We start from the raw sequence: 26,614 nt of genomic DNA on the forward strand, positions 1-26,614 counted from the left end.
AATTAAATACAAAAATCAAAATAAAATCTGAAAACTGATACACTTTGCTTGATTTTAATTTTAAATATTATCAATGATACACCATATCAAATTGGAAGAAAATATAAGAGTTTTGTTGGTCCCAATTCTTAGACAAAAACAACCTAGGACTAATTAACCTAGCTCAGTATGTACCACATGGCAGTGTCGGAGCCAGAATTTTCAATAAGGAGATTCAAAATTTGAAAAAATAGACACATGAACTAATCGAAGGAGGTTGGACATTACTATATATACCTAAAAAATTATTTTAACCATATATAAATAATATAATTTTCCTGTAAGGTGGCTTCGCCATTGCCACATGTGTTATCCCAAACTCTCTCAACAAGAAATTACACTGTATATTTATAAGATACATTATATATCTTGAACAACATGCAAAAGGTTAGCTATGCAGTTCAAGGCATTCAAAATGCACACCAACCAATATGTCAATATTTTGAATTATTAATTATTATAACTTAAAGTATTTTTTTAATGTAATTTATATATGTAAGTTTTATTTTAAACATAAATAAATTATCCTAGGTATAAATTCATATCCATCAATACATTTATTTATTACAAAAGAACAAAGATACCGCCAGCTTAAAATGTTTTTTTTGACATGTCCAAAAATTATCAGAGTTGATTTCTAGGGAAGACAAATGTGAGATGAACTCTTGTGAGGATAAAAATATATCTACCGTCATTATCTTTCCTTTTTTTTTTTTGTTTTAATATAAGAAAAAAATGTAGATTCATTATTTTATTTTTTAATATAACTAAAAAAAAATGTAGTCATTATCGTTATAAATTATAATCAATGAGCATTTTGTCACTCTTTATATTAATTTAAATATCTTCTGAGAGGTCCAAAGATGTCCTCATACTAGGTTTTATTCCAATCTATTGTTTCTTTTTTTTCTCTCTATAACTTAAACAAAAAACTTAAGATCAATCTAAGTCGTAGTGAAGTGGAGAAATTGTTTCATTCTTAATTAAACGTATTCAAATTCTGAAAATGAAGAAAATTTTGTTGAAAGTCATCTCAAATAGGTCCCACGGTGTACAGTTGGAATTTAGTAACACTAGGTAGAAAACAAAACAAAAAAAGAACAAAACTTAAGTCCTCAATATTCCTCCATGGTCATTCTATTATTTACTTATGGCATTGTAAGTGTCACATAATTTATTTAATCATGAAGTTGATTTAGTGCTCAATTATTTTTATTAAGATTATGACATTTGAACTGAATGCATAATTATGCATTGAAATTCAAAAGTCTAAATATAAATAAACATCTAATTATTATGATGTTTGTATTAAGATATAAATATTAAATAGTTAAGACTATTTGTTTTATCTATATTTAATTGATTTAATATTATATCAACAAAATATTTTAAATGAAAATTGATGGTGGTGACAACTAACAATAGTTATTGTGTCGATTTAAGATGGTATTGACTGACGATATGCTGTAGGATTTTACATTAAAAAAAAGATCACACATAGCACAACGCAAAATACATTCATTATAAGAAAAAGATTATTTTACTACAGTAGTTTAAGGTTATCTGAACCTAAACTCTACAAAATTTCTACTGAACAAAATTTTAAAGCACCATGAAGTGCACAGACAAACAATTTGGCATGTTGAGCACCAGTTGGCATTTCCAGCAACTTTCATCGAAAGATAAGCGATTCGAACCCATGATTACGACAGTTTTAACAAGCAACATTAGACTTGATATTCATTTGAAGTTCAATATCACATCATGCTATCTCGAAAGCTCAAATCACACTGAAGAAACTCTTACAAGCCAACCCAGTATGAGCGACCATTGCAGTTGTGTATAGGAGATGAGCTGGGAGAACTCACGCCCCACTCGTACCAAACCTATTTTTCATCAAGCAAAAAGTCAATGAAGATGGGAGCAAATTCATACTTCAATGAAGATGGGTTCTTGAGTATGGAGATTTATATTATGGACATGGATTCAACTTGCTTCTACAACATGTGATGATTGGGGAAACTCAATTTATTCAAATCACTTCATGTAGTCATCCTCAAAACCATTACTCTAGGTGATACAGAATGGGAAGTATACAAACATGCATGGAAGTAATTACCTTTGAAGTACCACAACAACGCCAGATATGAACTTCTAGCGGAATGCCCGGTTGAACACACATAGGTGTCCGCAATGGGAAAAATATAGGGAACCTGATAAGGATGAGCAAGAAATTGTTAATAATTAAACCCTGACCAAAATAATAGCTATAGAGATGGTGTTTGAATATACAACTATCACTTTCGATAGACAAGGTTAGACAATTGAAAAATTGTAGGTCAAATGCCTCTACAAGCCCCTAGAAAAAGTAGGCAGAATAAAGAACAACATACCAGCTGAACATGTTAGGTGTTGCAGTTGATGGTTCAATACCAAGATGAACATCCTTGTAAAGTACAGAATCAAAATAACCAGCAAATCCTGTTAATTCATAGGAAAAATCAATGAGAAGTCGAGTAAACAGAAACTATTCTTGTATAAAGCTTTAGTAAATCAAGCATTGGTAAAACCAACAATCTAACACCAAATCAGTTCAAAAGATCACCCAGAACTATGTACTACTTTCTACCATTCCCATTGCTCATGGGAAGAAGATAAATTCCACATGCTGGACATTTAAACTAGACGATAATACTTGACAGCATTAAACACTAAAAGGGAAACCTTTTTCTCTATATGTTCATCGGTAGATTACCATTGGCATCAACAAAATGAAGTCACAAGGATGAACGACTTCTCCTCACTTCAAAGCAAAAACAGACAGGAAACAAGAAGTAGCACACATTCCTTGTAAACTAGGTACTAGTGAAACCAACCCCCACTTGCCAAAACCATTATGCCTCCAACCCCAAGCTAGTTTGGAACAGCTATATAAATTCTCAATATCCATTTGGATAAACCAAATGGACCGGTTAAGATCAAGAGGGTTGAACTCAATCCACAGTGCAGAAAACATTCACATATGCCGGTATCCAGTACTAATCTTACAATCCCGGCAGTGAAAGTGGAGATGAAAAAGATGAACACACCCGAGCCCAAAAAGACCTTCAATTGCTAGATGTTCTTGCACATTCATGCTTATCCAAATCAAATGAATAAAAAGGATTCTTCACTAAATATTCATCAACTTTGGTTTTTCCTCAAGTTACTATAATTTTCAAGTTCTAAGATATATATAAATATTATTCTGCATAAAATCAATGCTTATAATTTCTTAAAAGAGGTTTTACAGGGGAAATGTCAAAAGTCCAATTGGAAACTGTCGAATGAATTTAAAACAATTGCACAAACAGATTTATTGTTAGAACAGAACCAGGAAACACAACCAGAGTTAAATTGCAGACATGCCCAAGCTATCCATCAAATACAATATATATCATATGCTCCGACCAAAAGGTTAAACCACTATCCCGGCGAACAAAAATAAATAAAGCTATGGTTCAACAGTTGAGTTAATTGTGAAACTAGTAACACAAGAACATAATTTTTGTTCTGGATTGATATTAGACTGGGTTCAGTGTGTATCTCTAAAATGTCACGATTTTCTTTAGTGTATCTATCTTTACACTTCAAGACTAAGGCAACAGTTCGACTATATTATCCAGCAACAATTTCACAATGCGAGTGTGTTTAGACACCTCTCTTCTATGCCACACATGATCACAAATTTCTGAGTATGTAGCTGATAGTAACTACAAATATCCTTCTTCATATTTATGGCATTTCTAGACAAAGTAAAGCACACGAAATCAGTATGAGCATAACAAATACCATGAACCAGGGCTGATCCAGTGTCAGTGGGTATCTCAAACCGTAGCTTTGTATACCGGTGATTGCTTTTCCTAGTTGAGTCCTCTGGATGATTGAATGTAAAGACCTAACAAAACATAGAATAACCAAATGTAAGTTACAGAAGTGAAAGCTCCCCCCAATGACATACATGAACACATTGCATCAAGGAATACATTTGATTTTCTATTCTTTTTGTGTGATTTTCCCTCTTTAAATTTCTAGCGAAAGAAGCACTGTTAACGCCAGGTTCTCTTTACATTCTGTAGGACATATGATGTGGTTCACTACAGTGAGGTAGAAATGAGATGCACCACATTCCAAAATCACTGTTACTTATAAAGTCAACATTTTCCTTCTTCAACCATCATTAATTTTTCGTTTTTTTCATTCCTGCTCTTGTGGAAAACATGAGTGTTATTCTGATTCATGTTACTGACTTCACCGTTCATGGAACACATGAAGTAGATTCAATTAATTGTACAAATATAATTATGTTTATGTACTAAGCTCTTTTTGTCTTTTCCAATAACAGTTGCAACATTTTGAAGGAAGGGAATTCACAACGATAACTTTATGAATCTCTATTCCCTTGGGTCAGCAGTACAAGCAACTCGTATCAAAGTTTTGAACACTTTGCAATGTTAAGTCTTTTCAACAGTTTATAAAGTTATTTTCTGATCTCAATTCTGGAAATTATACAACTTAAATCAAGATTCTTTTGACATAAATGAACTTACTGGTTGAGGAGAAGTAAGCCTTGCTACACGGTGGAACTTGACAACATAAGCAGTTTCGAAGTGCACAAGATCTTTGTGAGATTTAATCTGTGACAATAGCATCAATCCATGTAACAACTCAAAATGGAGGTCAATGAACCCCATATATAAAATATAAAAGATGAGTGCTTACATCATTGTATAATTTTGAAGCAGTCACAGGCTGGAAAAAACTTGTATACCTGAGATAAGCAAATTAATTAAATATCATGGCATACTGGTAAGTATTTCTAGGTATAGAGGAAAATATTCCATTTTTAGGTTGATTGAGAAATTTGCAGTCATGGTTATATTAAATAGTGAAACTACAGGGAGAAGTGAAAAGAAAGACATCATGTGTCAAGGAGACAAATCCCCATTTTATGTGTTTAAGTCACAAAAAGGTAATTCAGTGCTCCTCTTGGAATCACTGCACCTCTCCAAATAAGTTCAAGCTGAACCACACAAATCTAAAATTATCAGACATGAGAACTAATGAGTACATTCCTACGACAGATGCTTGCAAATGAGCAGCATTAACCCATACTCATGATTTTCACCACCGGAGATGGAACTCTGTGGATCGTGTTAAACCAGTGTATATCCTTGAATATGAAAAGTAAATGACTAAAATATCTGAACACATACGATGATGGAATTGAAATTCCGTCTTCTTTCAGGAATCTTTGAGCACCATCAAGACACTCAGGTGACAGCTCATTGTCTCCAAATGACCCAAGCAATTCACTAACCTGTATTAGTAAAAAATAAATGATGAGAGGAATTCAAATGAGAATTTGCAAATGAAAGATCAAACATTATATTTTATGGATAAAATAGTTTGTTTCTTCATCCAAAGAGTCAGTTTAATACCAAAATATCAGCTTTCTCGGGAGCATCCCAGCAGCGCATGTCACTTGAAACTATGGTGACAAGTTTTTCCCAGCCCTCAATCTTTAGTAAGCTCTGTCAAAAATAGCGTTCACCAAAGAAATAAAAACACTAATGAGAGTCCGGTAACATAGTAAAGTAGAAGTCCGTCTGCTCCCAGATCTTCCAACAAAGAGTTCATGGAAAAGAGAATAGAACATCAATTAACAATTTGATTTTCCATCAAATTTGAAGTCAACAAAGACCCCGATTTTATATTATTATTTTTTCAGTTTAAAAAAAAAAACCAAAGACCCTGAATCCATAAGTGATGTCACATGCACAAAACTAAGGAAACTATGTGGATTCAGTCCCAGTTCAACTAGTTATTCCCTAATCCAATCTACACTGCCCAGGATCCAACAACAACAACAATACCCAGTGTAACCCCACAAGTGAGATCTGGGGAGGGGAGGATGTATGCAAACCTTACCCATACCTTTGTGGGGTAGAGATTAGAGAGGCATTTTCTGACAGACCGTCAGCTCAAAAGACACATCCAACGCAAGAGGAGCCCCCAACTAGTAAATTCTTAATTCAAGCAGAATCATCATTTTCTTTTGTTAGAAGACCAAGTGGAGTACTCTTTACTCCAGTAAGAAAGAAGATAAGGTAATATTCTTGTTTTGATAGATTTGATATGGACTTCCATCAAATGAATACATGGCCAAAGAGGCCAACTCAAACCTAGCAGAGGCTAGATGCAAGGAAATCAGAATTTTTCTAGTATGCAAATTATGCTTTTCTCCATTTACACATATCAGGTACAGGTAACATTTTTATAACCATCAGTTACATGTAATATGTCTCTTAGCACACTTCACATTTTGGGATGTCTCACCATGTTTGACACCATTCCATTTCTATTCAACTTTCACAAGATTCAAGAGTTCAAATTCAGTAAATACACATTAGCATATTAACAGCCCAAAAATTTAGAAATCCAGCTATTTCAGCATTTTCTTTTTTCAACTAGCTTGAATAGCTACTGGAGATTATGAGAACTAAACACATTCTAGACTTGAGAAGAAAATGATCAGCAACAATCGCCACACATCAGAAGTTCATGAAACTAAATCACAAAAGACAACAGTGAATTGATTACATGAAGGGTGACGATTGCATTTGGATTTTTCTCGACAGCATAAACTTTCAACTTGCGTCCAGTCTCTTCAGCAGCCTGTCAGCAACAAGGTAAACAAAAAACATAAGATGATTTATTGGCACAAGGCAAATGCATATCTTTCATCTTCTTCCTTGTTTTGACATTCTCTAGACGAAGCATTTAAACCTGCAGTGAAGCTCTGACAAGAGGTCCACGTCCAGCCCCAACAACCATCAAGACCTGCAACAAGCATTTGAACAAGGCATATTAACAGCTGAGGATGCCACTAAAAGTAAACTCAAGACAACATCCCGAGCTGTTTAAATGAGTAAGTTAACATCAAAAGCAAGACAGATAATTCTCAAGAGAAAACCCTTACAGTAGTGATTGTAGATGCCTTTTCATCTGGAACCCTGTCCACTAAAGCTTTCGCAACTGCTCTTTGATACTGCCAGAAATAGAGACAAAATATATAAGCAGAAGTTCATATTAAAAACTGAAAAAAAGTTCCCCTTATGTTGTCTTGTCACAAGACAGACATACAATTGTTGTCCTATTGGTCTCACTAACTTTTTTACCCATATTTTCATGCCAGGTCAGCCACTTTTAATCACGGATAAGATTTAAGAAAAATAATCACCATTATATTTTTATCACTATTAAGAAAAAATTCAACAACATTTTAGTCATTGTTAAGAAAGTAAGAAACAAAACAATTCAACAATATATACTTTAATCACTGTGCGGAAAAAATATTCAACAACATTTAATTGTAATAATCAAAGCTAAACAGGGCAAAGGAAAACAGAGTAACGAACAGAGTAGAAAATACAAAGAAAAATCCTAGGCTAGCAGTGCCACTGCACCAGAAAGAAGAAGAAAGAAAAGAGAAGAAGTACTGAAAGGAAAGAGTATACTGAAACCTTACTGTTATGATTTCTCAAGGACTAGGTAAGTCGCGACTCTTTTTATTCTTTAAAATCAATCACTTATTAATTAAAAGAAATAAAAGCACTGCTTTTTTCGCGTCGCCACTTCTGGTTGCATCGCGTTTCAAGCCCAGAAGCGGATGCTTCTTTATACATTCTCGCTTCAGCTTTGCTTCACCGCTTAAAGCAATGAAGCGCTCGCTTTCCCAAACAATGGTATAACATGTGTGTGTGGATTAAAGTATGTATTTTGTGAAGGATGATACAACAACAAACCCATAATAATCCCACAGAAGGATGATAAAAATATGAACAGCAAAGCAATCACGCAGCTATAGTTTTCAACTATATGATTAACAAAGCAAAACATTAAATACACAACCCATAAAAGAGCCTATGATTTCCTTCTTCAGATGGAAAATTTTATTGCACTCTTTGGCTTTTACTGGTAAGGATGCAAGTTAGAGCAAGGGCAACCATCATTCAATGTCCTCAAAATGCAAAAGAATGAATTATTAGGCTAGTGAATTCAAATAACCCTTTGCTTTAGTAGGACCATAAGGTACAGTTTAGAAGAATTTTGTTCATTATCAGATCAATTCTAAGTTTCTAATTCCAACTTGAACATATATCTGAATTGCAGTCTGCAATTAGATAAAATTATGAGATTCCTCAAACAGCATCACAAGAAAATATTTGAGGAAAAGCTAAGGAATATACACAACGTTCTGGAAAGCAAGTGCTTCATAAAGCGATGAAGCAAGGAGATGCGAGGTGAAGTTGCTTTGAAGACCTGACGTGAGACTGTTGAAGAGAAGTGATTCCAGTGCAGAAGTGCGCTTTAGCACAATGAATGAAGCAGTCGTTTTGTGTTGAAGCCTTTTTAGAAGGTCAATTATAAGGACACAAATAAGTCGCAACTTCAGAAATCCTATTTCATGACTTTCCAAAGGCTCGACTAGGGTTTTCCAGCTCTTTTTCTTTGCTTTCAGGTAATTTCTTCCTCTTATTAATTCTTCTTCTTCTTTCTAGTGCTGAGTGCTAGGGTTCTTTTTGTTCTTCTTTCTTCCTCTTCTTACTATTTTTTTTATACTCTCTTCTTTGCTCTGCTTTTTTCTCGACTTCAGGTCTTTCCTTCTGATAAAAAATTTGAGCTCTGTATTCTTGTTCACATCTACAGTTCTGCTCTGTTTCTTCTTTTTTTTGCTAGTGCTCTGTTTTTTTTTCTCGACATCTACTGCTGCCTGCTAGTGCTCTGTTTTTTTCACTTCTGCTAGTGTTCTGGGAAAAAAATGTAACTGCCTTGCTAAAAAAAATTCTTAACTGCTAAAAGTGATTAAATATGTTGCTGAATTCTTTTTTTCTTTATAGTGATAAAATATGTTGCTATTTTTTTCTTAACAGTGACCGTGATTAAAAATGTTTCAGTCTGACCCGGTTTGGAAATGCGGTAGAAGAGCTAGTGAGACCAATAGGAGCAAAGTCGCATGTATTTTTTGTGACAATACATTTCAAGGCGGAATTTTTCACCACAAAGATCTTAATATCTTATTGGTAATTTATAGCGATGTCGCACATTGTGCAAAATGCCCAGAGATTGTGAGGGAAGAAATAAAAAAGCATGTTGAGAAAAAAAAAGAGCTAAAAAGTTAAATGTCAGATCAACCAAATGCGACTAATCTTGACGATGATGAAGAAGAAGAAATGGAGGGTGAAGTTGCGGATTTTTCGCTTCCTGCAAAATCACAAAAAGAGGCAAGAACGCAATAGTCTCGTCAAGTTGTGGATCAATTGGTAGGAAAAGTACTTTAGATTATTATTTTCCGTAGAAGCCAGGAGATAATGCAGAGAAAAGCAATAAAAAAAAGTTTGCATGATGTTGCCAAGGAACATTTGAGGGAACGTGCAGTTGCGGCCTTTTCACGGTGGAAACCCGCCACTTATCATGAAGTTAATTAACTAACTAAAGAAGTGGAAGAAACAAAAATAAATTGTGGAGGATCATCGAGTAGAATGGAACAAATTTGAATGTTCCATTATTATGGATAAGAGGACGACAAGAACCAGAAAAATGAACATCAATGTCTTGGTGAGTTCTCCAAAGAAAAGCTTATTTCTTGAATCCATTGATACGAGCAACTCATCTATTGATTCCATCAAAATGTTCTCCTTCTTTCAGAACACTACATAGAAGATTGGTGCAGAGAATGTTGTTCAAATTGTTACAGATAATGCAGATGAAAATGTTATAGTGGATGATATGTTGAAGGGAATGTTCCCTCACATATATTGGACTCTATGTGCAGTTCATTATATATATTTGATGTTCGAGGACATTTTCAAGGAAAGACCCTTCACAGGTGTTTTCACTTAAGCAGTTAGGGTACATTCTTATCAATGTTTCGGGGAGTGCGAAGCGGAAAAAAACGACAAGGCCCCACTTCACGCTTTAAGCGAAGCACTCTTTTCTTCGAAGTGAAGCGCAATTCAAAGAAAAAAGACCAAAACAAATAGAGTCAATATATATGAGCAAAAGTTCAAATTAAAAACTAAAAAGTGGATATCACAAAATCTTTCAGACCATAGGACAAACAAATTCAAAACTATTAATGGTTCAACATCCAATTTTTATTCTTCAACTGCTATAGCTCTACTTCTACAAGATTGTCAAAATCTTGTATTCCTCAATTAACATTGTATTGCTAATCGTCTTCTTCAACTCCATCATCATCTTTTTCAACTAGGCATAGACTTGTAGCTACTTCATTTCCTCTCCTATGTAAGCTTGAAGTACTCCCCCTTAAATCATAATGGTTCTCCTGAACTCAACTTGCCTTTTCGGCTACACCCCAAGTGAAAGCAGAACATCTCTCAAAAATTGTTTTATCTTTAGCATTCTCAACTCCAGTTAGTCATTCATTGATATCATCAATATTATGCAAAAGAAGTGGATCAATTCATTGCGAGCATTATAACAACCCCTTAATGTTCTATTATATTTATGAACACTAGGTCATTGAGGAAGAGAACTGTTAGGATTCTTAGAGAAGGATCGAGTCACAGGACGATGAACAGGAAAATCTAAATCAATTGACTTCGACTTTCCCTTGCCTTTGTTCGAATTCCTAGATCGACCTATTTTTGTATATAACTTCAGCTCATTGAAGAGAGACTGAAACCTTAGAGTTCAATAGAAGAGAGAACTCCGATCTCTTGCTTTTACTAAAATATGACTTACCGATTTATTCATCAAAAAGCCCCTTTAAATAGGAGTCTTATTACATCAATAGGAAGTCTAATTCTTATGAAAGTAGGAGACCTAAATCCTATTCCAAACTAATAACTATAACTTAACCTAATCCTTATAAAACTATGAAATATAAACCCTATTCTAGAATAATAAATAAAGCTACTAAAAATATAATTAAATACTTAATTTAAGGACTTCCAACGCATCCACAACAAGAACCTTGAAGCACCTCAATAACCTAGTGTTCATAAAATACAATGGAATTTTGAGGCGTCTTTACAATGCTAGCAATACAATTGATCCAATTCTTTTGGATAATATTGATGATATCAGCGAATGACTAATCGTTGTTGGAATGCTAAAGATGAAGCATTTTTTAGGGAGATTCTGATTTCACTTGGGGTGTTGATGCAGAGGCAAGTGGAGTTGAGAGGGACCATTGTGATTTAAGGGGAATACTTGGGGGTCGTTTGGTGTGAGGGATCAAAAATAATAGTGATGGGATAAAAAAAAATTATCTTGTTTGGTTGCCATGTTTGGGATAACTTGTCCCCAACCAAACGACCCCTTAAAGCTTACTTAGGAGGAGAAAAGAAGTAGTACAAATTTACCCCAGGATAAGTTATCCTGGGATAACTTGTCCCCAACCAAACGACCCCTTAAAGCTTACTTAGGAGGAGAAAAGAAGTAGTACAAATTTACCCCAGGATAACTTATCCTGGGATAACTTGTTCCCAACCAAACGACCCCTTAAAGCTTACTTAGGAGAAGAAAAGAAGTAGTACAAATTTACCCCAGGATAACTTATCCTGGGATAACTTGTTCCCAACCAAACGACCCCTTAAAGCTTACTTAGGAGGAGAAAATTAGTAGTACAAATTTATCCCTGGTTGATGAAATTGAAAAGGGTGATGATGGAGTTGAAGATGATGATGAGCAATATAATGATAATTAGGAATACAATATTTAAAAAATCATGTCGAGGTAGAACTATAGAAGAATAAGAATTAGATGTTGAACCGTTAGTATCTTTGATTTTGTTTGTCCTTGGTCTATGAAGGATTGTGTGATATCTACTTTTAGTTTTTGATTTGATCTTTTGCTTATATATTGTCTCTATTTATTTTGGCCTTTTTTCTTATAAATTGTGCTTCACTTCAATGAAGCGAGTGCTTCGCTTAAAACGTGAAGCGGGGCCTTTTAGCTTTTTTCCGCTTTGTGCTCACCAAAAATCTGAATATACACGAGCACAATGAAAGAGTATGATCTCTTGCTAACACCATGTTGTCAACATCTGCATACCTCCTTAACGTGGCAGCCCCTTGTTTCTCCCAAAAACAACAATAGATGAAAACAGATAAAATTTCAACAGATATTTTTCTTTCAATCAGAAAGGAGCACACAACAAGCATATGATAGTTGCAGAAGTATGCCAGTGTCAATTTCTTTTGTTAAAGGCCGCATTGCTTAGCACTTCAGAACATTCTAAACTATAGTAACTACAAACAAGCCCCTGACTAAGTTTAGTTTAAGTTTTACTGCCAGACAATAAGCTTACACATACCTGTATGTACTTGGTTGTGTCTTTCTCAAATGTTTCATAAGTTTGGGCCTCCAAATTGTCCATGAGAGGCTGAAGGAAAGAAATGAATTAAAAAAAGTTCAGCTACCTATACTTAATAGAAGAAAATTATGAAGATAGAGAATAAAGCATGCACCTGTAAGGGAGACTGTAAGTAATCTCTATAACCAAGCTGAATAAGAAAAAAGTCGGAGTGTCATTGAAACTTAATACAAACGAACCAACAGGTTAACAACATCCCCAAACGCACAGGAGATACACTACCTCAAAGCGTTCTTGTTCAGGAAGTGGATCCATCTTCTGGTACAAATAAGCAATGTAGTCCAGGTATGACCTTAGCGGATGTCGCTGCATGCCTGAACAATGTTAATACAAACTAAAGCAATCTTGCTAACAATAAGACTGAACATAAAGGAATAGATAACCTAATGCCTGCATTCCCATAGGTGCATGCTCTGACGATCGAGAAAGAGAATATGGTGGTCAATTGTTTTATGGGGATACCAAGGGGTTCACGAAGGATACAAATTTCACAAGGCCACTCAGATGCAAATAGGACGGGGGAAGATGGTGGAAGGGGGGAAAACTGTATGGTTTGAAATTCATAGGAACGAACTCTTTTATGGTGAGATCTTATTATATAGAGTTAAGAGTAGGAGACAAGAGTGCGATAGAGAAAAATTATGTCGCACCAAAGCATCGAAGAGGTGGTCTGCTTGGTTAGTAGTTGGTGCTATATTGACGACAAATAATTAAGGAGACCGAGGTGAATATGTAAAATGGTATTTCATATACATGGAATATGTAGGATACAGGTCATTTTTTTGTAGCACTTTAGCCCTGACTGGACAACCAAATGGTGGTTTTATGGATATTTAACATATCACGAGTATTACCGGTGACAATGGAAAAAGAAACTGCGAAGTAGGACAAACCAAAATATCGAAGTGAAACTAAGGCAGCTTAAAATACATCACTGTGACTTTCTGATTATCAAAATAAATCTCAAATCCAGTTCAACGCCATACCCTCAACTCCCTCACTTTGATTATTACTATTGTCAGATTTTGACACTGAAGTTCCCGTGGGGATATTCTGCATTTGTTGTCCAGAGATGACTATCTGCAGGAGATATTTGCAAGAGAGAGTTCATGGTAAGATCCCAAAAATGAAGAAAATCATATGATTATCCAACAAAACAAGTAGAAGAATCGAATGCAGATAACAAATTGGGAGATAACTCAGCATATGAAAATGAGTAGATATGACAACAAGATAACACATTCTCAACTTGCTACCAAATGGTTAGATGTTATGAAGGTGCTACACTCAAATCGGTAGCCTAAGCACATTAAACAAAAATATGTGAGCTTAAAAAAGATCATTCAATCTAATGAAAATATTGAAACCCCTGATAAACAGATGAATTACTATAAAACCTTCTAAGAAATGTTGCATATCCATCAAGTACCGATACATGTGCATGTTGCTTGAGCAAAAACTTCAGTTACTCATTTGTAGGCAATTTTTTATAACCGATTTGGACCAAGCTGAACAAACCTACCAATGTATCAGCTCAAACCACAAGCTATGTACAAAATTTAGGTAATGAGTTACTAAAAATGACTAAAACAGGCATAAGTGCACATAACACAAGAAATTTTGATAAATAAAATGGTGGTAGTGTAAGTAATACTTGCCCACTTACTCTCCAGTTTCAAACAACATCAATTCCCTTCAACTCCCCAAACACTCAGTGTCCTACTTACTCTTCAGGTTTAAAGAATCCCAATTTCGTTCACCTCCTCAAACACTCCACCCTTTTAATCAAGTTAATAAAACTCCTCCAACACTCGAATTCTCATTTCTATTTCTCCTTCATACTCTACACGCAATTTTTCTTCCACCATGCAATGCTCCAATTCTCTTCCAAGATCCTGCCTTGTAACTGGCTATTCATATGACCAGGCTACTGAGCTTTCTTCTTCATATTTAATCCCCTTCCCCAGAAATGAGTCACCGACAAGTGGTCCATGCGTTTACCACCACTGTGTACCTACACCAAGATTGACTCATAACTTTTAGTTGCTTGGTTAGGTACCTTACTGAAGATCTGCCAGTAAACATGGAACCCGGACTATTGGGTAGTCTATTCTGCTGCATCTCATTCAGCTTAACCTATTTCCCCTCCCAACTATGCTAACATTATTTTTTAATCACAAAGAGCACCAAATGGCCACTTCACATTGTTAAGAAACAGTTACAGCTCAAAATTGTCTTGCAATATGCTTTTTTGTGCTTTTTGTAATAACCAAGAAATTGGTTGTTTCCAGATCCAAGACTCAGTCGATAGCTAAAAAGCCTTACAATATTCTGCCTGTGCATGGCATAGACCAATCAGAGACTGTTTGAATAGTCAATTCTTCTCTAGACATACTTCGCAGTTTCCCAGTTATCACTAACTATCCCATATCCACATCCAGTTCTGACTGGATGATTCTATCTTCTTTTCTCTCAGCATGATTCTATGTGTGTCCACCAAATGGTTGAATTTTTTGTGCCACCTGATACTGATAGACCTGTTCTTTTTTCTTCACAGGGCAGATGCATCATCATCCTTCCAGTGCTCTGCGTAATGGAAGACAGCATATGAGACTCTGTTCATTAATACTAACCCTGCTCCTGAACCTCCTATTTTTAGCGATCACGTACCATGCTAATATTCCATCATGTCAAAGGTCTTCTCCCCTACAACGGAGTTACAGGAGTTATCTCCATTGAGCAGTAGGTGGCTGAAGTATCTTAGGATAAAAAGACCAATTTTGGCAGTTGCCATTATGCTTCTTGCTAGCCTGCTTTAGCATTCCAATGCTTCCAGTTCTACTAATTAGGCGACTAATCCTTCTATCTCTTTCCAGCCATCGCCTTATCTTACATACTTGTCGCCAAAGTAATAATTGTGTCAAATGGTCAAAATTCAAATTGGACAACTAGATTGATTTCCAGCAATTTATTTAACCTACAGCACCAGTTTCCAAGAAGCAATTATTTAACCATGCCAGGGAAAATCACAGAAGAATTACACAGTTGGGAAGAAGCAGGAGTTCACGCTAAAAACAGAAACAGCTGGAGAATTGTACCTGCAGCTATATGGTGGACAATATGGAAGGAGAGGGACCTTGGAGTCTTTGAGAATATGGAGAATACTATAGAACAAGTCAAAATGAATTGTATTTTGACTTTATGTTTTTGGTGTAACCAGATATACTCTAATGATATTGTCTCTATCATTGATGTCTTAGACTCATTATAAGGATAAGACAGTAGATTTTGAGTTCTTTTGTATATATGGTTTCAGTACAACCCATGTACTGTGTTACAGAAATAGAAACAGTTACCCATGTCAAAAAAAAAATTCCAAGATACCCAAAGCAATTCTGCTTTGGTTGCGAAAAGAACTGGTTAGTTCAGTTAGGGAAACTACACAAACATCAGCCAAAGAAAACCATGTCCACATGATATTAGATAATTCCTGGCAGGATTTTTATCGTCTCTGTAAAAGAGATACTTATTGGAACAGGTAAGATCAATGGAATTGTGCTTTAAGTTACATGCATCCTTCACATACTTGTGACAGTACTTCTGGATGATTCTTTATACACTAAAAATAAGCGAAAACTACATATACGGTATACCTGTTACAGTATAGTTCCAGACACCCATGTTGAATATGTACACATGGCCGAGTTTGTAACACATTAACAATAACAATTTGTAAAATTAAAATGTATCTACCCAGGGATAAGACATTTTCCCTACAAATCAGCAAATTTGTTTTACAGAGATAAAGAGCATTTTCTCTATAATTGATTAAAACAGTTCAAAGTAATGGCCTTTACCAGCAAATTATCAGAAAACAAAAGACAGTGCTGCCCAATGAACTTGTCACCACTTTTTTAACCCACTTTTTCAAATATGCATTGAATTATATTGTTAACGGAAAACTCCATATTGAATCATTAAACTGGATGGTAACGTGCTTACCTGAATTGAGTGGTTGAAACACTCCGTCAATAGATTTTGGTGTCGTTTTGACAAACAGGGGTAGCCACGGGCATTGGTGAGAAAAGACTGTTGAATCAGCACAGTAACATTTCTTACTTAGAACAAAAGGAGTATCAAGCACTACAGTGGAGAAAAAAGGGGCAACCCCTTGAATTTCTTACATTGGAATTAATTATAGCAGCTCTAACAGGCTCCCCAAACCACCGCGCAAGTGAATTCACAGAGGGTAATGAGGATCTACACAGCAAGTAAATCGCATGTAAGTGTACTGACATAACCACGACAATGAATCTCAACAAAGAATTTTCCTCAAAGTTAATCACCTAGAAACCATTAAAAAAAAAAAAAAATTTAAAAGAAACCATTAAACTTAAAATAACTACACTTCATAAATTTATATACATACAAAACATCAAGTGCAACTGAAAGCTGACTGTGATGTTCACCGAGAGTGCGGAATGAGTTCCACATTTCCCATGAATCTCTATGTTCTTCACCCTGCTTGATATAAAGAAACCCATCATCAAACTAAAGCACTAACTTATCTATTAAAATCAAGCATTGTGACCTATAGCTCGAATAACATAAATGAAAATTTGAAAAGAGGAGCTTTCGGGAGATTTATCAGAGACAATAATTAAATATCAGACTTGAGAATAAATGCAGCCAATACAAAATGATAAACACTCCGTTCACTTTTACCAGGACATCCCCAGTAGCACCAAAAAGAAAACCAGAATCACTTCCTTATCAGAAGGATAATATCAGTAAGGGAAATAAAGCATCATGGTCAACGAGCCAGCCAGATGGATCCAAGTATAGCATAGAAAATGCCACTAAATAAACCATTTTTTATCAAGAAAAGAAATTATTAACAATGGGCGAAAAGATACCCATAGACAAGTATACAAAAAGCAGCACATCTTACAAAAATATATGATTTTATACAAACGACACCCAATCTTCTATACCTACAGGAATCTCGGGGGTACCCTAAAAAGAAATAAGGGAAAAGAGGCTACTCCTAAAATATACAAAATCATTCTCAATTCCATCAAAATCTCTCATATTTCTCTCTCCATATCGTCCACCAATATTGACCATTAAAATTATGATGAATGTTATAACATCTGTCATTGGCACTGATTTTCAGTAATGACCAGTCTGACAGCTACGGGGATACAAAGTTATAGATCTTCACTAAGCAGTCATGCAGCAATTACTCACCATAGAGTTAGGACTTCTATTTCCATCATCATCATCAGATTTCTCCAATGGAATCCTTAGCCACAACTTCAAACCACATAAAATCAAAATGAGAATATGAAACATAAAACAAACTATGCTGGAACAAGTATTTAAAGTGAATAAAAACAGAGGAAAAATAACTAAACCAAAATAAAGACAAGATTGACACCTGCATATTGCTTAGATTCTGTAGAATTTGATTCACACATCTAGCATAATTAGCACAGGTCACTCCCTTGGGTGCAGGAAGAAGACAGGCCTGCATGATCAGAAAATGTGTAAGCAATAAACAAAAATGCTGCTTAATTCAAGCAAATAAAGGTTGCGAGAGCAAACAGAAAAGTAACTGCATTTACACAATCATTGCCCTCCCCCATTTTTCCGTATTCTTTGATGGAGGCAAACATGGAGAGGCATGCAAAAGGTGCCAACCCAACAGAAACATTCACAGCTAGAATTTTCTTTTCATAAATCATAATAGTGGTGTTCGGATCAACTTGCAACTCAACTACTCCATCAGGTACCTACACCAGTATTGATACCTAGTAACTCTGTCCACCAAGGCTGGTAGTATTCAGACACTAGTCTCACATGGTCTTTATTCTAGCTTCATCCACAGTTAGGCCACACCCACCAGTTGGCTTTCACAAATAAACAATAATGCTATAAATCGAGCTATCTTTAGCAGTTCTCCTCCCGAGGAGGGTTGGCCTTCAAATATAAACAATAACGCCAAAAAATTTGAGTTATCTTAAGCAGTTGTCTGCCCAAGGATAATCTAGTGGCTAATCAATGTAGGTGCACATACAATGAGTTTAAGGCTTAGAATTAGGAGAACAATTGAAGAAGTAGAACTAATCCTCTTATAATGGCTTGCACACACCCTGACTACTCTATCAGCTACCTGCTACTTCCCACCATCACAAGTACCGAGGAACTCTGGTTCACCAAAGCTTAGGTAGATAATAAGAAATCCTCTAGTGTGTTCTGTCTTGGCTAGGATTTAACCCCTGCTCTCCAAGTGTAAAAATTATACATATATATACTCAAAGTGTTAACATCTTTTAAATCCCTTGGTTATAAACATGCTCTCTTTCAGCCTAACTTGTCTCACCGACTTTCTTTCATATCACATACAGGAAAAGAGCAAGTAATAGACAGAAAAGAATGAAGAGTAACAGCAGCATGTGGTTCTTGCTTGTTGCCCTTCATCTTCTTAATCTACTGACGCAAAGTCAAAGTCTAAGATCAGATTTGACAAAATCTGATATAAACCACATACCATCTTCACACCACCGGTACATTGTCATGTCAAGTCAACACGGTGCTTTTGGTCAAACTTCTAACATTGTGTAAGGCAGCTAAAAAGAGTCTGATGGAGAGAAACAAGCACATTTCTTACATCCCTAAGACACTTTGGCATAAAAAGGGAAGTTGTTATTAGAAGAATATCCAATACTAGTTTGCATGTTGATAAGGGAAGTTGTTATTAGTAGAATATCCAATACTAGTTTGCATGTTGATACACTTCTATGTGAATGAAGCACACTTTTGTAGTTTTGTATGTTGGATAAGTACATAGGTGAAAGACTACTATTGAATTGGGGATCAAGTGGGTGGCAACCCTGTATACTGTAGGAACAAAAGACACAGCCACAGAAGCATATATAGAAACTAAACTGCAAAAAACTATAAAAATTTGGAGACGATAAAAATAATGAGAAAAGAAAATGTTTGCAAATCAGTTTCCATTCAGTTTGCACAACATAGAATATTCAAGAGTCTCACCTGCAGTGAAAGGTGAGAAGCCCAGGCTATTTCTTGTTTCAATGTAATCTCAGAATCCCTCCGAAGCATCTCATCTTCAGAATCCAAGTCAAGCCATGAGCTAATTTTACCTAGATCACACATGCCAGGAAATAATAAAATTGAGATAAATATGAAGAATGATCCATTAGTAAATCAGTCACTACTTAGAACCTTCATGAATAGATTTCATGGTAAGGAGTTAGGACTATCAGGGATACAATTAACAAACAATTTGTTTTACAATGATAGGTCAACCATGGATATTACAATGTATATCCTCTCAACAATAAACAATATTAGCATCACAAAATAAAAATTGGATTCTTTCCCCCTAGTTCAGGATCCATGTAATGGTCCACAATTCCAGGAAAAACACCAAGTCTGCATCTAATTCACTGAGTAAACCCCAAGAGAGTAAACACATGTACTCTATTCTTTTTTTTGCAGTGCAATGAAAGAAACAACAATAAATGTGTCAATACTTGTCATGAAAAAAGCAGTAAATGTGTGAATTAGGCATTAAGAGACTAACAAGGGGTTTCAAAACCGATAGGGGGGATTGGGAAGACGCTCCCCGTGCAAAATAATAAACAACACTCGGTTCAACAAATATAAATTTAATCTAACAATGAACAGAAAGAAGCTCTACCAACAACATGACTACTCCATTGGGAAGGGCTTAGCACCAAGTCTGACCCAGCGAATGGAAGCACCCCAGATCCACCATTGCTACTCACCAGTAAACTAGGCCTGTAAGCAGGATCCATCTGCATCACAAAATTAAGGATTAAACAAAGATGTATTGCTTAAGATAGAATTTATAAAGTGTTATTTCCATTTTTTTTTAAAAATTGAAATTGGTAAAAGTTGTATTTATCAGCATTCAGGGCTATGCTGGTCACCTCCAAAATTTACAAAAGAGTCCTGGATATTTATAAGGAACCTATAAAATCCACTAATTGGATTTCTTCTTCTATATTCTGCTCTTTACACCAAAAGCCTAAAGTAATAATAACTTAATCAATATTCTGTACAGAGCATTCTTTCCCTTGAAAGACCCTTTGATTTCTCTCCTTAAGCTTTCCCTAACTATTAGCACTCCAAGCCTTATATATCGCTTTAGCACTCCAAGCAAAGATAGATATACTATTTTAATACACTCAAACGAGTAAGATATGTTTATAGTGAAAAACCAAGAGAACACATATCTTTAGCAAACACACACAACATAAACTTCAATAAATGTCTTTATAAAGTTAATGATGATTTTTAGTAAATTATGGCTACAGAGTCCATATAACAATAGTAATAAAATTTTGTGGTTGCTACATGCCATCTCACTTTGAAAAACACGTCATCTTTCACTAAATTCTCCAAATTCCAATGTCTTTCTCAATGTTTGTGCTACAATTGTCTTTGCTAGGCCTTACTATCTCCAGACCATCTATCAATCACCACTAGCAGAGGAATCAGAAAGTTCCAACTAATTACTCAATTTTCTTTGCCAGATGGCTATCAGCGATTTTTCTATTTTTTCAGCCCTCTCTTCAATAATTATCCCATCTTTTCCCACCCTCTTTGTGCCTTCATCAATGAGATTTCAAAAGACGGTATTTTCTCAATTGCTTCCTGTTAAAGGATTGATAGGAAAAGATCATTTGTGCTACATTTTTGTCTTTGCTAGGCCTTGCTATCTCCAGACCATCTATCAATCACCACTAGCAGAGGAATCGGAAAGTTCCAACTAATTACTCAATTTTATTTACCAGATGCTATCAGCAATTTTTCTATTTTTTCAGCCCTCTCTTCAATAATTATCCCATCTTTACCCACCCTTTTTGTGCCTTCATCAATGAGATTTCAAAAGACGGTATTTTCTCAATTGCTTCCTGTTAAAGGATTGATAGGAAAAGATCGTTTGAGCTTCCTCTACCAGAGTTTGCCAATGAGCTCAATATTACCAAAACTACATAGTAAGACAAGTCTTGTCTTTCCATTCTTAATTCTAGACAATTGGAATAGAAACAAGTTGATCTGCCTTTAAACCATGACCCAATTTGGCAATAATCATAGGTTATAAAAGCAATTGTTTGAAAAGGATAATAATAAATTGCAAGTGATTATAATTTGATAAATATTAGTCATCTTTTCGAGAATCTAGAACTATTCTATTGCTAAAAGGTCAAAAGGCATCCGTGACGAAATCAACTACTACTCTTATATTCATGATGATATGGAAGTTGTAACAATATTAATCCATTTTTTAACTCATGGGGATCATTTGGTTTGCAAGAAAAAAGGAGAATTATTATGACACCGAAGAATGGAGAAAAAATTGACTAGTTGAGAGTTAGTATTATTATGAAATGATTGTTATTGGGAAGACTCTCAATGAGATTGGTAGTTTTCCTTGGATTTGGTCATACACTATGTATGAAATGATCGTTAAGATATTCCTTTAGATAATTATCATAAAAAAAAATATAAAAAAAGCTCATTTCGGCTGTAGCAGTAAATAATAGACTATTTTTAAAAAAGCTCCCAGGCACGATGTCCGAGGTTTTCATCTCAGGTCCCTTCTGGGCCCTGGATTCCTATTCCGGTGGACTTCTTCCATCGAAATTCTCTCTCCTATCTATCAACCTTTCTTCTTCTATTCATCTCCTTCTCATCATGGGTAGCGATATCATCTATTTTGCGGTAGGTTTTAAATCATTTGACATTACAAGGAAGATCTCAAGGGTTAGAGATTTGGTATGAATGGGTGGAAAGAGGCCGAAACATAATGACTAGGGCAAGTTTCAGCCAGAAAACGATGGAGTGGATAGTCCACCTTTTGAAGGAAGCATCGAAAACGAAAGGAAACTCGGTGAAGAGATGGAAAAATCACAACCATTATTCTGAGATTTTCTGCTCAAGAAATTTTAACAGATTTGGTCGCTATTTCAGTATCATTAATATGCAAGGAAAGATGAAAACAATTATTATTGTTCCAGAATGGTCATTTAATTCAGGGTGGTTGGATATTGCTACTAAGATAACCAACTTCATTAAAGTCAAAACCACAAGGACAGTCAAGCTTTTACATCGTACAACGGAGGAAGGACTCCTTTACGCAGAGGCTGTCAAGAATAATAAATGGTCAACCAGAGAGATAAATGATTCTGGGGTAAACAGGAAAGGAAATTCCCTATTTATTTCGGAAGATGCTAGTAAAACACAAAATGAACTTCTGGATAGGAACGTGGTAGGCAGCCTATCAGAGGAGATCTCGAATGTCCATCTTGCTGAGATCCGTCGTTGGGCAAATAGTTCCTGGAAACACCACCATGGTATTTACATATATGAAATGGGATGCAACCAGTTTCTCTTTGAGTTCTCAACCAAGACAGCAGCAGACCATGTGGTGAAGGGAGAATGGTTCTGGAAATCTCACAAATTACATCTAGATTGGTGGATGCCATGCTCAAATTCCATCGAGGAAAGCCTGAAGGAAGTTTGGATCAGACTGGTAGGTCTTCCACTCCAGTTTTGGTCCCAAAAGATCCTTCGGGAGATCGGAAATCTGTGCGGTGGATGGATACAAACAGAAGAGGAAACAGAGCTCCGAAACCACCTAAAATGGGCTAGAATAAAGGTAAGAGGGGATGAAGAATCAGTCCCAAAGACGGTGGAACTGATACACTATGGATCTATATTCAAGGTCCAAATTTGGATTGATGCTCCGGCGAGGTTGGTGAACAGTGGACAAAGGGGCAAGAAGGGTATTACCCAGCAGTCTGTGAAGAAACCCTACTTTATAGAGGGTAGGGGGGGTTTGAGTGCACCGAGGTGATGGGGCAAGTGGGCACTTCGAAGTCGTAGGAAAATTTGAATTTTACAGATGGGCAAACGTACCAGAGGTCACGTGAAAGGGATGAGGGTCTTGATACACGTGCAGGCAGTTTAAATGAGAAGAGGGAATTTTTGGGCTGGGGAAATTTGGGCCATGATCCAGTGGCCCAAATCGGTTTTAAAGAAGGGGAGGGGAAAAATGCAAAAGGTCCAGCAGACCCTTATGTAGATGAAATAATAGCAAATCAGTGGAAAGAAGCGCAGGCCTCTCAACAAATCAAAGGAGAAAATATTTTTGATACTTCATCAGGAGACTTACAAAGCGAGGGAGAAGAGCAGGATCAAGAGCTCCAGGATGCAACTCATAGGGATGATGACGCTATGTCAATCATTCAGATGGACAGTAGATTAGAGATTGACACTTATGCAGAACAAGGAAACAAAGAACTTGGAGCCGTGAATGTTGAGGAAGCCACTCCATTAAATTACACCGAGTCACCAGAGAACTGCGAACCAACATCGGACTCTACAATTCCTTTATGGGTCCGACAGAACATCATTAATCTGGGAAAAGAATTTGGGATTCACTTTAATGGGTGCAAGGAAATGGCGGAGGAACTGTTTATTATAGATGGGAAAAGGCAAAGAATCGGTGAAGCAGCAAAGGCTCTAATGTTGATGACACCAAAATCAAAAGTCTCAAAGGAATTAAAAAACCTGGAAGTGGGAACAATTTTTTTTAGCTATGGCACAAGAAGTAGGGGGGGATGCAAAAGTCTCAAAGGAATTAAAAAACCTTCCAATTTTTTTAACATAGTTTCATGGAATGTGAAGGGACTAAATGATGCCAGGAAAAGGCTGGTGATCAAAAGTCTCATACACAATTGGAAGGTTGATGTATTTTGTTTTTAGGAAACTAAATTGCAAGGGGATATAAACAACTTAGTGAGAGATTTATGGGCCAACAGATGGGTAAAACATGCTCAATTAGAGGCAAGCGGTACTAGAGGGGGAGTCATTCTAATGAGGGATAGCAGAGTTTGGGAGGGGGAAGTATGTGAAACAGGTGCATATTGTATTACTTGCAAATTCACCGGCAAATCTCTGGACTTCAGCTAGCACATGTCTGGAGTTTATGCCCCTAATAACAGAGAAGAGAGAGAGGAAGTATGGTGGGAATTGTGCTCGGTGACAGGTCTTTTTTCAGGACCTTGGGTGGTTGAGGGGGACTTCAATATAGTCAGATTCCCTTTAGAGAAACGAAATTGTACCAGATTTAATAAGGCCATGACGGACTTCACAGATTTTATCGAAGATGCAGAGCTAGTTGACATCCAGCTAGCGGGAGATGTTTTTACATGGAAGAAAGGAGAAGGCCATGATCCTGCAGCCAGGCTGGATAAGATTCCTGATTTCTGAGGAATGGGAGAACACTTTTAAGAACATCAAACAATCGACATTACAAAGGGTCATTTCAGATCATTGCCCTCTGATATTGGAATGTGGTAATTGGGAGAGACCAAACTCCTATTTCAAGTTTGAGAATGGTGGCTCCAAACAGAAAATTTTAAGGAGATGGTGAAGATTTGGTGGGACTCCAGTATTTTTAGGGGAAAACCTGACTTTATCCTGGCAAGTAAATTAAACTACTAGAAGGGTAAACTCAAAGAGTGGAGCAGAACAAGACAGGGAAACTTGGGACTACAGAAACAGAGCATTCTTAATCAACTGGCTGACCTAGAGAGGATACAAGACCAAAGACAACTCACAGATGATGAATCCTATTTAAGAGCAGTTCTCACCGTTGAATTTGAAGATAATGCAAAGAGAGAGAAAGTAGCTTGGAGACAAAGATCCAGAGCTCTGTGGTTAAAAGAAGGGGACAGGAACCCTAAGTTCTTTCATAGAATTGCAAACAGCCACAGGAGATACAACAACATTGATAAGATTTCTGTTAATGGAGTGTGCACGCAAGAACCAGCAATAATCAAAGAAGAAATCTTAAACTTTTATCAGAATCTTTACACTGAGACAGAGAGGTGGAGACCTCAGTTCATTGCTAGAAATGGCAAGATGATTAGTGAAGGTGACAATATCATGCTGCAGAGTCAGTTTACTGAGGATGAAATAAAGGATTGTGTCATGGCATGTGCTGGGGACAAAGCTCCAGGCCCTGATGGGTACACTATGGCTTTCTTCATTACATGTTGGGAGGTAGTTAGAAAAGAGGTAGTTGCAGCTGTCCAAAACTTCCATGATCATGGTATTTTTATTTTTTGAAAAGGTAACTTGTATTATAAACACAGGAATACTCGGGACGTATTCCAGTAATACTTACAATCAGAAATACAAAAGTGATGTTGTTTTCCTATGAACTCCTTAAGGACTCTAACATACTAGGGATATCCTCATGGTATTTTTGAGAGAGGTTTTAATGCTACCTTCATAGCATTGATTCCAAAAAAGATAGAGGCTAAGGAGTTGACGGATTTTAGACCTATTAGTCTAATAGGGAGCATATATAAGATCATTTCAAAAGTTTAACCGAAAGACTTAAGAAAGTGGTCTATAATCTGGTGGATGCCCAACAAATGGCCTTCATAAAAGGTAGGCAGATCATGGATGCAATTTTGATTGCAAATGAATGTGTGGAGGAGTGAAAGAACAGTAAGGTGCTAGGCATTTTATGTAAATTGGATATTGAAAAAGCCTACGACCACTTGCATTGGGGCTTCCTCTGGAAGTCTTTATACAAACATGAGCTTTGGAGGAAAATGGCTAAAATGGATTAAGTTTTGCACTACAACTGTGAAGTTCTCTATTTTGATAAATGGTGCCTCCTCTGGTTTTTTCTCATCAGAGAGAGGACTGAGACAAGGAGATCCTTTATCTCCTTTCCTCTTTATCCTGGCGATGGAGGACCTAAATGTCATGCTCAGAACAGCCCAAACAAGAGGATGGATAAGAGGATTCAATGCTAATATGAATAACAGACAAGGTCTGGCCATCTCCCACTTACAGTATGCTGATGACACATTGATATTTTGTGATGCAGACAGCTCTCAACTAAAGTACTTGAGAGTAATTCTGATCCTTTTTTAAGCCATCTCAGGCCTACACATCAATTGGGGAAAGAGCTTCATCTTTCCTGTCAATGAGGTGCCTAGGATAAACATGCTTGCAAATATTCTAGGGGGGAAGGTAGGGGATCTCCCC

At 36.2% G+C, this 26,614-nt stretch overlaps 1 protein-coding gene across 2 annotated transcripts in view; it reads right to left on the bottom strand.

The window, feature by feature from the left end:
- Positions 1 to 1,537: 1,537 nt before the first annotated feature.
- LOC102597573 (protein arginine N-methyltransferase 1.5) overlaps positions 1,538 to 26,614 on the bottom strand; it is a 30,156-nt gene continuing 5,079 nt past the window's right edge. Inside the window, exons 2-23 of one of the 2 annotated variants that reach the window (XM_006356953.2) lie at positions 20,214 to 20,331; positions 19,544 to 19,653; positions 17,925 to 18,014; positions 17,735 to 17,800; positions 16,914 to 17,008; positions 16,669 to 16,744; positions 16,487 to 16,573; positions 13,471 to 13,564; positions 12,707 to 12,798; positions 12,579 to 12,614; positions 12,425 to 12,493; positions 7,061 to 7,129; positions 6,868 to 6,921; positions 6,682 to 6,756; positions 5,520 to 5,612; positions 5,295 to 5,398; positions 4,801 to 4,849; positions 4,629 to 4,715; positions 3,871 to 3,976; positions 2,433 to 2,520; positions 2,159 to 2,252; positions 1,538 to 1,925 (exon numbers count right to left, since the gene is read on the bottom strand). In XM_006356953.2, the coding sequence (XP_006357015.1) occupies positions 1,842 to 1,925; positions 2,159 to 2,252; positions 2,433 to 2,520; positions 3,871 to 3,976; positions 4,629 to 4,715; positions 4,801 to 4,849; positions 5,295 to 5,398; positions 5,520 to 5,612; positions 6,682 to 6,756; positions 6,868 to 6,921; positions 7,061 to 7,129; positions 12,425 to 12,493; positions 12,579 to 12,614; positions 12,707 to 12,798; positions 13,471 to 13,564; positions 16,487 to 16,573; positions 16,669 to 16,744; positions 16,914 to 17,008; positions 17,735 to 17,800; positions 17,925 to 18,014; positions 19,544 to 19,653; positions 20,214 to 20,331 (1,836 nt within the window). In that variant the 3' untranslated portion in view covers positions 1,538 to 1,841. The remainder of the gene's footprint in view (positions 1,926 to 2,158; positions 2,253 to 2,432; positions 2,521 to 3,870; positions 3,977 to 4,628; positions 4,716 to 4,800; positions 4,850 to 5,294; positions 5,399 to 5,519; positions 5,613 to 6,681; positions 6,757 to 6,867; positions 6,922 to 7,060; positions 7,130 to 12,424; positions 12,494 to 12,578; positions 12,615 to 12,706; positions 12,799 to 13,470; positions 13,565 to 16,486; positions 16,574 to 16,668; positions 16,745 to 16,913; positions 17,009 to 17,734; positions 17,801 to 17,924; positions 18,015 to 19,543; positions 19,654 to 20,213; positions 20,332 to 26,614) is intronic. The other variant, XM_006356954.2, reaches the window with a different exon arrangement.

The sequence above is a fragment of the Solanum tuberosum genome, unplaced genomic scaffold (assembly GCF_000226075.1).
Source record: "Solanum tuberosum cultivar DM 1-3 516 R44 unplaced genomic scaffold, SolTub_3.0 scf00240, whole genome shotgun sequence".
Lineage (NCBI taxonomy): Eukaryota > Viridiplantae > Streptophyta > Magnoliopsida > Solanales > Solanaceae > Solanum > Solanum tuberosum.